Source organism: Triticum aestivum, chromosome 2D (genome assembly GCF_018294505.1).
Source record: "Triticum aestivum cultivar Chinese Spring chromosome 2D, IWGSC CS RefSeq v2.1, whole genome shotgun sequence".
In the NCBI taxonomy this organism is placed as follows: domain Eukaryota; kingdom Viridiplantae; phylum Streptophyta; class Magnoliopsida; order Poales; family Poaceae; genus Triticum; species Triticum aestivum.
Genome location: NC_057799.1, coordinates 125,844,233 through 125,856,803, shown reverse-complemented (window position 1 = coordinate 125,856,803; position 12,571 = coordinate 125,844,233). Strand labels below are relative to the sequence as shown.

The following is a 12,571-nucleotide window of genomic DNA, read 5'->3' as shown; positions in this document are numbered from 1 at the left end:
GAGGGTATGGAGACCACCCCCAAGGTCTACCACTAGTGGTTGAGAGACGCCTTCGTGGTGTTGTCTCAAAGGGATAATAGGGTGAGACTTCGTGGTGTTGGTGTGCCTTCGTGGTAACATCCACCTCTCTAACGATGACGTAGCTTCTCTCCAAGGAAGTGAACATCGGCATACATCCTCGTCTCTCGGAGTTGCGGTTATTCCTAACCCTAACTCTCTACTTGTGGTTACTTGTCTCTTAGCCTTTACTTATATCATATTGTGCTTGCTTACTCACTTGCTTGTGTCACTTGTTTATCTTGCTTAGCTCTAAGCATCAAACTTGCAATTGTTAGGCTCACTTTCATATTTCGCATTATTGCCTAAAAATTGCTACGTAACAATTAAAATTTGTAATTGTACCTATTCACCCCCCTCTAGGTCCATCTCGATCCTTTCACTCTCGACACCATATTTATCTCTCGCCTTGAAAACCCTAATAAAAAGGGGTATTCTTCTATTTTCGCCCCACCACACCTCTGTTCCACGACGATCCAATCTGAAGGCCTTTTCCAGTACTTTGCGAGAGGGGGAAATCATCACGGTGGCCATCTCCATCAACTTGAAGGACCTAATTCTACCGCTTCGACGCCTCCATCTTCCATCTTGTTCACCCCTCTTCCATCTCATTCGGTACCTCCCCTCTTGCATCTCGTTCACCCCCTCTTCCTCTGGTGCCTCCCCCTCTTCCATCGCCTCCGTCCCTCCTCCTGTTCCAGCGCTGCCTCCTTCTCCTCCTGCTTCGCCTCCTCTAGAGAGTTCGAAGATAGGTCGGCTGTAATGCGGGCAACATGGCGTGCCTCGACATCATGCATCTCCACCTGGATCTCCGCCCGACGCCTCGGGGTCAGCATTTTGTAGTAGGTGACCTTGGTGCGTACCATGGGGGACGGCGGACGGCGAGGTTGAAGCGGGCTGGTGTGCACATGAGGTCGCGGTAGCAGCTCGGAGGTGGGGGAGGGTAGAAAATGGGGCGGCTAGGGTTTACCCTCGTCGTCCGGTTTAAATAGCCGGGTTTGGTCCCTCGGGTGACGCCGAAGCAGCGACATGAATGCGGACTGGTGAACTCCGGTGGAACAATGGTTTCCTCGTGAGTCTCGCCCGTCAGTCTGACGTGACAGACGCGTCCACGCATGTCTGGGCCACCTTATTTCCGCCACACATATGAGCTTTGTTTGAGGGGTGTCGTTTTTCTTTCGACATCCATTGAGGGGTGCCGGTTAGCCGAACCATTCGGAGTGGGTATAAGGGAGCCGGTTGGGGGGCAATATGATTCGGCGGTGACAGAGTTGTTCGTCCGAAGCTTAGACTACCCACAGTGAAAGTAACATAGATGGTAACATCACACATATCTACGCAAAGTAGATGATGTGGCAAATAATTAATGAAGAAAGAGAGTCATGTGATAACATAGCTAGTTACTAATAATATGAGTAACATCACACACATCAAGACAAGATAAGTTTACAACCTAATAAATGAAGTGTTGCTTCAACCCATAATGAGGAGTAACATATGTATGGTGTCGGGGGGTTTGAGTGGCTAGTCTAATGGGGGTTTGAGTGGTCAGGCTATAGAGGCTCTGACGTGCCTAGCCGCACAAGAGCTCTGGCTTGAAGCAGGCCCGGTCCCGTCCGACTAAACCCAAATTCGACCCCGACCGACGACGCGAGTCAAAGAGCAGCGGCGACCGCGCCCATCACCACCACCACCCGCCTGACGGAGCCCTTCCCACCCATCGGCGGCGGAGATGGTGGGGTGGCTCAAGGCGCTGGTGTACGGCGCAGGGGGCATGGCGGTGGTGGGCCTGGCGGCGCTGGTGGCGCTGCAGGAGCGCCTCGTCTACGTGCCCGTGCTCCCTGGCCTCCCGCGCGCTTACCCCATCAAGCCCTCGCGCCTCCGCCTCATCTACGAGGACGTCTGGCTCCGCGCCGCCGACGGCGTGCGCCTCCACTCCTGGTTCCTCCGCCACTCTCCCACCTGCCGAGGCAAGTACCACCCAGTCCCCGACCCTCCCCAACCTCTCCCGGTTTGTTTGTTGGTTCCTCCCCCCGTGTCCAGTGACTCGATCGGTATCAGGAAGTTTTCGGGTTATTGGAGCGTCAGGTGGTGGATCTCTTCGAGTCTGTACTCGAGGGATTCGTTTTGACCCGAATTGCGTGGCTAGATAGTGGCGTCGCTTCATCTCTTAGCTCCCTTGATCGGGACATGGGTCCGTGGATCTGGGTAGGGTTTACGGCGTTCACTTAAGAAATGCCCAATGTTTATGATTTTTGTGGCTAATAGGATTTGAACTTTACTGCCGCTGCCTGCGTGGATATGTCATATGTTCTTAATTGATCTATAGGGTTCCTTGTTTTTATTGCACAGTTCTCTGTAGTTCTGTGTGTGGATTCAGGATTGATTGGCCGATCTCACAATGAGTTTCAATTGGAAATTTGGAATTGGTTTATCAAGTTCCAGCTTCATTGTGATTTTCTAGTCGGTACTCGCTGGTGTATGTGGTGCTTAGTATAATATTTCTCTGATGTGCTATTTGTGTTCAATAGACCGTAGAGATGTTATGAACGTTCAACACACGGTAGGGTTAGATTCCACAATTTTTGTTTCCATACTTAGCTTTTTATTGTGACGTGTTGCTTTCTTTGTCTCTATGTGGTTATATATTTGCATCACATCACTATGTTTCATGGTTGTTGATTTGGTTTTCTACTGTATATCTCTATGGGTTAGTTTTAAAAGTTGTGCAAGTTTAGAAAGTATACCCAATAAGCTTTCTCACCATATATAAAGGCATGCATGATTACGTAAAAGTTCACGTGAACCATGATTTGGTTCAATGCAGGAAGAGATGGGAAATATTTGCGGTGATCTGTGGACGAGAAATATGCAATTGCCACGTGTACGTTCAAAATACTTTGGCATGTCAATACATTTGTCTCTTCCCTTCAAAACCGGCTCAGCGCTGCGTCGAACCTACTTTCTCCTAGTCCCCTTCGCTTTTTATTCATTGGCCCCAGATGTGTAACTGGACCAGCTGGCCAACTATCTGCGAAATTAGAATTTGTATGCATGCGTTAGTTTCCTCTAGCTAGTTGTATCTAGTACTCTAGCTGATCTTGTCTATGCATCAAATGAGATACACTTCTTCTTGTCTATATCTGTTGGCCACATCATTTGCTGGTGTTTTTATTTATTTTTAGGTTAGGGAGAGAAGTTACAGTCTTGATATTGTTCTATAACTAGGTGTTCGTGATGCTTGATAATTATATGAGCACAAAAAGTTTCAAGAGAGCATTTCACAAAACAAAAAAAGTCATGTTCAGAGCTTCAGTCCTCTCCCATTTCCTACATCACTGATAGCATGAGATTGTTATAGCATATTCATGTTTAGGAACTACTGTGCTCAATCTTCAGTTTGTTCTCAACTTCACATTGTTTTGTTCCCACATTGTTGTCTGTTTCATAGTGTTTTCCTGATGCAGGTCCGACCATTCTGTTCTTCCAGGAAAATGCTGGCAGTATCCTGAATTTCTTTTTATGGACATGAAAATTCATAAAATTGTATCTCATTGATGACAAATTGTGTTGAAGCTATACTCTGTTAAAATCCTTCACTCGTTATAGATATTGCACATCGTTTGGAATGCGTTCGACTAATGATGCAGCGGCTACAGTGCAATGTGTTTATGCTTTCTTATAGAGGGTATGGTTCTCCACAGTATAAACCAGTTATACTATCTTTGTTTCATTCTTCTTTCCTGAAGCTCTCAGTATCATATGTGATGGAAATGTCTTAACTTTCTTTCATTTATTAGTGAACCTGAACTTTGATCATGTTTGTAGGTATGGTGAGAGCGAAGGTTATCCTTCTCAGAGTGGCATCACAAAAGATGCACAGGTTTGTTGTTTCGTGCATTTTGTTTTTGTTCTCACTTTTGTGGTTTTGTTTACTCTTCTTACAGTTCTCTCTTTTGATAGGCCGCACTTGATCATCTACTTCAGAGGAAGGACATTGACACATCCAGGATAGTTATCTTTGGGAGATCTTTAGGAGGTGCTGTTGGAGCAGTTCTTGCAAAAAACAATCCTGACAAGGTACTCATTGTAAACTGATTTGTCTATGCATTGCTGTAGAGAAGTGAGAATAGGTTCATTTGATCTCTCTGCCGTTGGATTTGTGATGGCAGTATCCTCCACTGCACTTCTATTTTCGAACAAATTTCATTGGATCAACATTCAACACATGCATATGTTCATAAAATTGACTTAGATTTTCATGTAGTTATGATTTAGATTACCTTCTATTACAAGATTATTCTGCTATGGATCTTGCCAGAAGATTGTGAAGAATGTTAAGACTGTTACTGTATGCTGAAAATCAAGTGATGACACATGATCATGACCATTGTTGACAGCAGATAGGTGGTTACAGTCTTGATCTATGCTGAAAATCAAATGATGTTAGTTTTTGTAAGGCAGCCTTTTCCAAGTAAAAACCCCTAGTATATGAAAGAATGAAAAGGTGCTTTCGTTCTTGTGGAATAAGAAGCCCTCGTACCTTAATGAAAGGAAAATCGTAATTTTTCGTTAGGTATTTGACCAAATAGGATCGTCCAGTTCCTACAGAACCTATCACTAAAATACCTGATAGGGCTAAGCGGAACGAAAAGGGTTTTCCATGAGATGGTAAATGAAAACGATTAGTCCCACACGAGGTTTGGGAATAAGTGATTGTCTGATAATGAGCAAGGAATATACGTCTTTCTGCTAAAGAGGATCTATTAAACTCATAATTCATTAGACCCTGGTTATCAATGCCAACTAGGTATCATAAGTAAATGGATCCCGGTTGTTCAATCCTTTGATAACCAAGGTTATTCTTTGCTAAAGAGAAATGATCACTATGAGTCAGACTCAATAGCATATAGGAGAGAAATTTTTACTTGAAAAGAAAGAAAAAACAGACCCAGATCTTTCTGTCCCCTTCCATCTAGATTGGCCAGAGCTCCATCTTTACCTAATAATAAAGGGGCTATTGCTTCTTACCACCGTAATTTTCGTCCGCTAAGTACGTTCCAAAATTTTGGTCCGTCCGTCGTACTCTCCTTGACTCGATCCTTTTTTATCTCGTACGACCTTGCTTCCGTACATCTTCGCTGGGCCTAGATCCTTCATCCATCGCTAGCTTAATTGGGCCTACAAAATTGCAGCGCTTCGCTGGGCCTGATCCTTCGTAGGTCACTCGCTTTACTAGGCCTACAAAAAAAATTTAAAAAATATTTGCTGCGGTGAGGTATTGATCCCTCGACCTCCCATCTAGCAGATTAGGTAGAGTCCAACTAATCTAGACTAGCAGGTGTGCATGACAAAGGTGTTCTTTCTATTAAATTGTACCACATTGCCCCCTTAAAGCCAACCCCACTGATTTATATACGTCTCCTGTTACTTGGGTACCATCAACTCAATAAGCCGGCTCCGGAAGCTCTAAGCACAGGATGAGGAGACGATTTTCAGAATGAGTCCCAAACTATAAAATCTAATGATCAAAAGGAATTAACTTCCTCATGTGCTGATATGGTTACACGACCCAATGAGAGAAGAGGCTTATTAAAGGAGTAATGTTGTTACTACAATTAAACGGACGCATGTACCAATGGGAAAGAATGGAAGAGGCTTTAAGGAGTAGCAGTTGTTACTAAAATAAAATGGATGCATGTACTATGTGCAAATGGGAAAGAAGAGAAGAGGCTTATTAAAGGAGGACCATGTACTAAAATGGGAAGCAGACTTCATATTTAATAAAGATCTGTGGCCTGTGCATAAAGCAAAATCGCGCTAGATCGAGTGAGCAGTGTCCGACCGATCGAGTAAGTAGTATTGGTAAAAATAAGAGAAGGAAAAAAAAGTATCTTCATACTTATTCAGATTTTGCTGAATCATCTCTGAAGTGTGTTCATAAATCTGGCTAATTCCCAACATAGAATTTTTTTTCTACAATTTCTGCTTTGGAAATAAATTCAACTTTGCATGCTTACATGGAGCTAGATTCCTGATAAACAAGTGTTTTGGCACATTATATCAAAACAGAACTGCTAATGATTGAGTTCCATATGTATTGTTTCCCAATCGGAACATATTTCAGAACCTAATTAAAAAAGTGTCTCTGATGTCAGATTTCGGTCTGAATCATGACAAAAAACAAACTCAAAATGATTAGGAAAAACTATCACGATGCATTACAGGTCTGTACCATGCAAGGGAATCTGTGATATACAAGTAAAACAGATGCCGATGAGAAGGTGATCTCTAACGAAAAATTAGCCTGCTCATCATGGACAGAAGACATTGATAATTAGTTCACAAATCTGAAAAATAATTTACCACTCAAACAAATTTGCAACTAACAAAAAAATATTAAAAGTACTCACAAGTACCAACCACATTTCTTGAAAAAACATACATTTTCACATATAAAACCTTCCTACTAATCTCCCTCCAAAGACCTAGGTCATAGTAGCACTTCTCCTCCAGGATCATATTTATCTATTTTCTACCCGTTGCAACGCACGGGCCCTTTTGCTAGTAACTTAAATACTCAAAAACAGCTTCCAGACCTCGTTCGCCCATTAAAGGAAATTACGTCCAACCAACACTTCACTTTTTTCATCAACATAGGAAGCCTTAATAAAGCAGGCTCTTAGATTTTACTGTTGGGAACTCAGTCATGTGGTTAGGGCAACATGATTTAGGTCATATTTTGGTAAGCTAATAACATCTATAGAAGTGTGTTAAGCTTTGGCCTTTGCAATTGATAATGATCTTGCTAGATGTTGTTCTTTGTTGCAGGTGTCTGCTCTAATATTGGAAAATACGTTTACATCTATATTGGATATGGCTGGTATCATGCTGCCCTTCTTAAGATGGTTCATAGGCGGTAGTTCTGCCAAAGGCCCAAAACTTCTTAACTGCGTTGTTCGCTCTCCATGGAGTACACTTGATGTTGTTGCAGAGGTGAGTTTTGGGGGTTTGGTTTGAATCAACATTTTATACGCTGTTGTTTTCATCCTTGGTTACAACTTCCGTATTCTTATTTTTAATCTTTGGAAAAAAAAATATAGTATTGATCTGTTTTTGATTCAAACCGTTTGTTTTTACTCCTTTGGACTTTGTATTCAAAAGATTACACCGAAATGAAACCTATATTATTGTTAAGCTGTAAGGTTTCAAATCTGTATTTATGCTATTCTGCTGTTCTCAGATCTTTATTTTAGTCCGCCTCATCGGAAATAATCATAACCTGTTAAGCCGTAAGTTTTCAAAATCTATTTATGCCATTCTGCAGTTCTCAGATCTTTATTTTAGCCCCATGGTTTGTGTTATCCGTTGCCTGAGTTTTGGCATGTCAATGCAGGTCAAACAGCCCATTCTCTTCCTTTCTGGATTGCAAGATGAACTGGTTCCCCCTTCACACATGAGGATGCTGTATGACAAAGCTGTTGAACATAACAGGAATTGTAGGTTTGTTGATTTTCTCAATGGTATGCATATGGATACCTGGATTTCTGGAGGGGACCGCTACTGGAGGACAATCGAATTGTTTCTGGACCAATATTCCCCAGAAGTACAGAGTTCTGATGCCAGCTGCACAAGTGAAATTGCTGATGATGGTAAGTAGTACTCCATGGGAATATTTTCCTGGGAATATTATTCTATCATGTTTTTCCTTATACTTGCATGGATACATTATGTTGTCATATTTGTGTATTTAACTACATAGTGTAGTTTTACTAATGTTAATGGCAATACTGAATAGTGAATACAATCATTTGTATCTTGGAATCTGGTTCATGATGTTGACTACAAATGTGCGGTTAGCTTGCCTCTGATAAATTGAATCTCTCTTTCTAGATAAAGCTGCATAATAATTGGAACATCTAGAGCACCCTGCTGTTTTCCACCAGTTTTTCTGTTGATGCAATTCCGGTCTTTGATGGATTGAAGATCATTTCAAACAATTAATTCAGGTGGTTGTTCTGCTCCATTCCACCTGAAGAAGCCAAAGCTGTGAATATATTTTGAGGTTGTTCTCCATCCTGTGATGCTGCTGCATTTGTGTATGGAATGACACATATATATTTCTGAGCCTGGCTCGGCCTTCAACTCCCGAGTTTCTGTACAATGTTGAATTGGCTTCATTCAAGTATTTGCAATTTATTGGAACTAGTACCGAATGTTGAAAATCTGGCCTTGGTGTATGACGGTTAAGTATAGGGTAATCTTGTTGACTCAACCATTTGGTTCTATTATTATGACTGTTGCTACCAATATGGTTTCTTGTTTTTTTGCGCCTGCTGTGCAAAAACCTGCAGCTTTCCTTAGAAGCTGTGCATTGTGCAAGGCAATATCTTTGTTTCTGAAACTGCTTCCATCCAGGACTTCTTTGGTTTAAAGGATTATCGAATGATTGCAGTCCTTCAAGAATATTTCCTATATTGCTTGTTTGATTTGTGGGAATCATTCCACTATAACTTTGTAGCAGGAAAGTTCCATAGTAATCCAAACATCCACCACAGGCTTTTGTTTTACAATCCGGTGAAACAAATAAGCTCATTTCTTCTGTTCCCAGCTCTTTGTTTATGCACTTCTATCATTTTGCTATTTCACCATGTTTTTCGTATTTGTGTGCAAGAAACGTGCAGAGTAAAGAGGCCTGAAAATGATGAATAATAACATGTCTCATTTGATTAAACACATACTCCCTCTGTTTCAAAATATAAGACGTTTTTTGATAGAGTAGCAATGCAACATTCTTTTGGAGTTTGTGTCAATCGGAACTGAATCTATGTCACCTTGCCCGTGTACGGCTTAAAGACATGTCAGAACTCTGACCACTGACTAGATTTGTAAACATCATCAACATTCTTTTCTGATCCAAGCTATAGTAAGAATCTACAACCACGTTTGTGGACGTGTCCGGACGCTCTTGCTCGCAGTGATCGGGCAATCCGCATTTCCCTTTGTCCACAATTGCAGTCCCCGTATCCGAATAACCAATTCTATATAATGCATGCAACAACGGAAACGTAGACCAACTTCACATGGCAGGTGTTGTGAGCGCTTCATGTTGATGAGTATTTTGATGTTGAGAGGAGAAAGAAAAAGAAAAGGAGAAGTAGCAACGAAAAAACTCGCCTTGTCCATAACTGCAGTCCCTATATCTGAATAACCAATCTACCATTCTTAAGAAGTTGCTTTTCACTTCTCTCTATTCTTTCACCATGCAGACTGTTCACGTCAGCAATATGCCACGTCATTATTGAGTTTCCAAAATCACCCAATCAGTTTTATTCCCATCGGTTGAAAAAAAACCCTGTTTTTTCCCTCACCCGCAGCGGCTCATCCTGCATGCCTCACCAGTTCCCCACAGCCACGGATTCCCCTTCCACTTCATCTTCTCCAATGTCCATCAAATCCCACTACACAATTACTCTGTCGATTCAGTTTCTCTTAGGCTGGTCATAATGGGAAGGAACTTCGGAGTAACATCACACACTTCAATACAACTTTGCTTATGTGACACATATTTAATGAAGAGAGAGGTGCTTGTGGTAACTACTAGCTAAGTTACCAGAACATCACACTTCAAGAAACAATGAGTCTATAACCTAATAAATACATCGTTGCATGACACTACATAGATGTTCCTACCCACTATGAAGGTAGTAATATAGTCTAGGGAAGTGTGTAAGTTACTAGCTTAGCTTATGTTCTTGCCTATTGTGACCAGCCTTACAATCTGGTATTTCTCTCTCGACCGCATGCCAGTTGACAAGGTACGATGGCAAGGGCGTCCCCCATTGCGACGAGATCTGCAGGTGCCCATCCCCGCCCTGCCCCCGGCTTCCCCATCGTCTGGCCCCCCGCCCTGGAAGAAGAGCACCTCGCGGCGGATTCCATTGCGCCCACATCGTCTTGCTGATCACCGTGCCGTCGCATGTCGGGTGCCTCAACAGAAGGCCGGGAAGTCTCGCCGTGGGAGCGGCCAACCCTGCTCGGTGGGGTGAGAGGTATGCATCTTCGAGGTCCCTGATGTGCAGAGGCTACACATCCTGAGCCTGCTGCCGCTCAAGTCGGCCATCCATACCGGCACGATGTGCTCACGGTGGCATGACCTTTAGGTCAGCAGCAGCCCATGCCCTCCTCACTCAGCCTCTGAGTCACGTCGGCCGCGTGAGGATGGGGTACCAGCTAGCGGGGATCGACAGGTGAGAGAGTATAGGTGACCGCCACACGAGAGTACGGGACTCCAGCCAATTGCGTCAAGGTGCGGCTCAATCTGGGCGCCGATGCACTCAGATAGAACATGTCCTTCCATTCTTACTATATATTGTATACTGCATATCTAACTTATGTCCAAGCAGGAATTAGATTATAGTATATTATTTCACTGCATACTGTACGTTTTGTTTGAACCTAACGCTTGAATATACGAGTCATTTTCTTAGTTTGCTCTGCGGAAATTTGGTTGAATTGGTTATATTTCTTCAATTTGCTTTGTGGGAATTTTTGCTTGAATTTCTTCCATGGATTTCCATGCAATGTATTTGTCTAAACATATTGGCTACAATTTGTTTCCTTATAAGGCAATTGCGAGTGGCAGCATGGCAGTGGACGGTGGCTTTGCCGTCAAGGACCGTATACCTCAGCCTGCTGGCGTTGTTGGATGCTGTGACTGCGGGTCCGTTAATGCAGACATGTTCATGTCGCGCTGCTAGAAGGCGAGGTCAATTATGGCGGGTTCATGCTGTCGAGTCAACTACATGGACTCTGGCTTTAGTGTGAAGTTGCAGAGCAACTTGCAAATACCTTTCCGCTTTACAGACTTGCAATGACTTGATACCAAAATTTACCCCAAGTTTGTGTTGCGATGGTTTGTTCTAATTTTATCGGCATGTCACATCTTTCAGCAAGCTAATGTTTTGTTTGAGAAAATTACAGGGAACGATGCATCCTCATATTACAGAAACAAAATCTGTAAGTGCTTACACTTTTGTCCGTTATGATTATGTTTCCTCGCTGAAGATATATTTGTATTGTTCAACCAGCCTATAACTTACTCCATATATACAGTGATAGTATACACAGCCTAACCCAAGAATTTGGAAGTTGGTGGTTTCCTTGACATTTTATTTCGATTCATTTTTAACTCCCTGTTGTTTATACACTTTCTGCCGCTCCTACTTACTAATAGCACATGCAGGCAACCTTATCAAGGTTCTAGCAAAGTCGTCTATGTGTGCAGCCCATATTTTGAAAGAGCAACAGTATCTTGCTGGTGCCACCACCAACAGGTTTTGTCAGTTTCGTCACCTTCAGTCTCCATGGTAGTGCTCTGTCTGCATCTCAGTTAAATTTTACACTTTCAACTATCTCGAGCATTCAACCAAATTGAAGATCAATATATCAACTAGCATAGTTGCTCATTAGGAGTTGCAACAGAGCTCTATGAATTTTGCTGGTCCACTTGGAGATTTTTTATTTATCTTTCCTAAGGTGTTGATTGTTTTTAATTTGTGTTCTATTCATCATAAAGAAAGACTAAAATAAATCTCCACAGGTTGCCCTCCCCGGTGGAGTGATGGTGTGAACTAATTTTAAGCGCTAGTCTAAAACTATCATGTGTGACCACCCGAGGTCGAGAGAATATGGTTATAATACTCTCAAGCTAGAATTGATAGTTTCATTTGACTTATGTTTGTGTCTGCTTGATATAATGGCCCATTGCTGAAAATTAATTTCATTTGCTTGATGTATCTGCAATTCTGCACTATTTATTGAACGAAAACTCCACTAACGTGTTATGTCAATCTTCAGCTTTTTCACTGAATATGTATTTAGCATTCTTTCCTCAAACATACTATTGAGTGAAAACCAAGCCATTTAGCATTTACAAGCCTAATAGATGTTCCGCAGCAACGCGCGGGGTATGCATCTAGTTATATACAATGCATGCAACAATGTAAACGACGTGGATCAACTTCACAATAGATTACCATATGGCAGGTGTGGCGAGCGCTTCATGTTGATGAGTATTTGAATGATGTGAAGAGAAAGAAGAAGAAAAGGAGAAGTAACGAAAAAACTTCACAATAGATTGAAGAGAAATATAGATAGATTCAGGCGTAATTCGTCGGACACAAAAGACATAGTTCGTCGGATTCTACTAGATACTGACATATACATACAACTAGCTAGACGATGAGGAGAGGTGGAGATCACCATTTTAGGCCCTTGCGGTCATGGGCTCGGCCGTCCATCTCCTCCATGTACGCGTTCGCGGCGGGAGGATCATTGTTGTCGTCCGTGCTGGTGCGCCGATGAGATGTGCCAGAGAGGTGGCGGATGGCGCAGCCTACTCCTTCGCATGGCTGGCCGCCTTGGCCATGACGGTCTCTTTCTTCCTCGCAAGGCGCTCCGAAGCTTTGAGCCCGAGCAAGAGCGCCTTCGTATTTTTGTGCTGGAGATGCCT

The 12,571-nt window shown here is 42.7% G+C and overlaps 1 protein-coding gene across 2 annotated transcripts; it reads left to right on the top strand.

Moving 5' to 3' along the window:
• The first annotated feature begins 1,650 nt into the window (after positions 1–1,650).
• On the top strand, positions 1,651–8,523 carry LOC123052122 (alpha/beta hydrolase domain-containing protein WAV2). 2 transcript variants are annotated; one of them, XM_044475219.1, is made up of 8 exons: positions 1,651–2,027; positions 3,525–3,560; positions 3,667–3,745; positions 3,886–3,940; positions 4,021–4,137; positions 6,889–7,053; positions 7,454–7,709; positions 8,067–8,523. In XM_044475219.1, the coding sequence occupies exons 1-8, from the start codon at positions 1,790–1,792 to the stop codon at positions 8,108–8,110; spliced, it is 990 nt and encodes a 329-aa protein (XP_044331154.1). In that variant the 5' UTR covers positions 1,651–1,789; the 3' UTR covers positions 8,111–8,523. The 2 variants fall into 2 exon arrangements, with proteins under 2 accessions (XP_044331154.1, XP_044331155.1); XM_044475220.1 differs by having other exon boundaries at positions 1,653–2,027; positions 7,951–8,523.
• Positions 8,524–12,571: the final 4,048 nt, after the last annotated feature.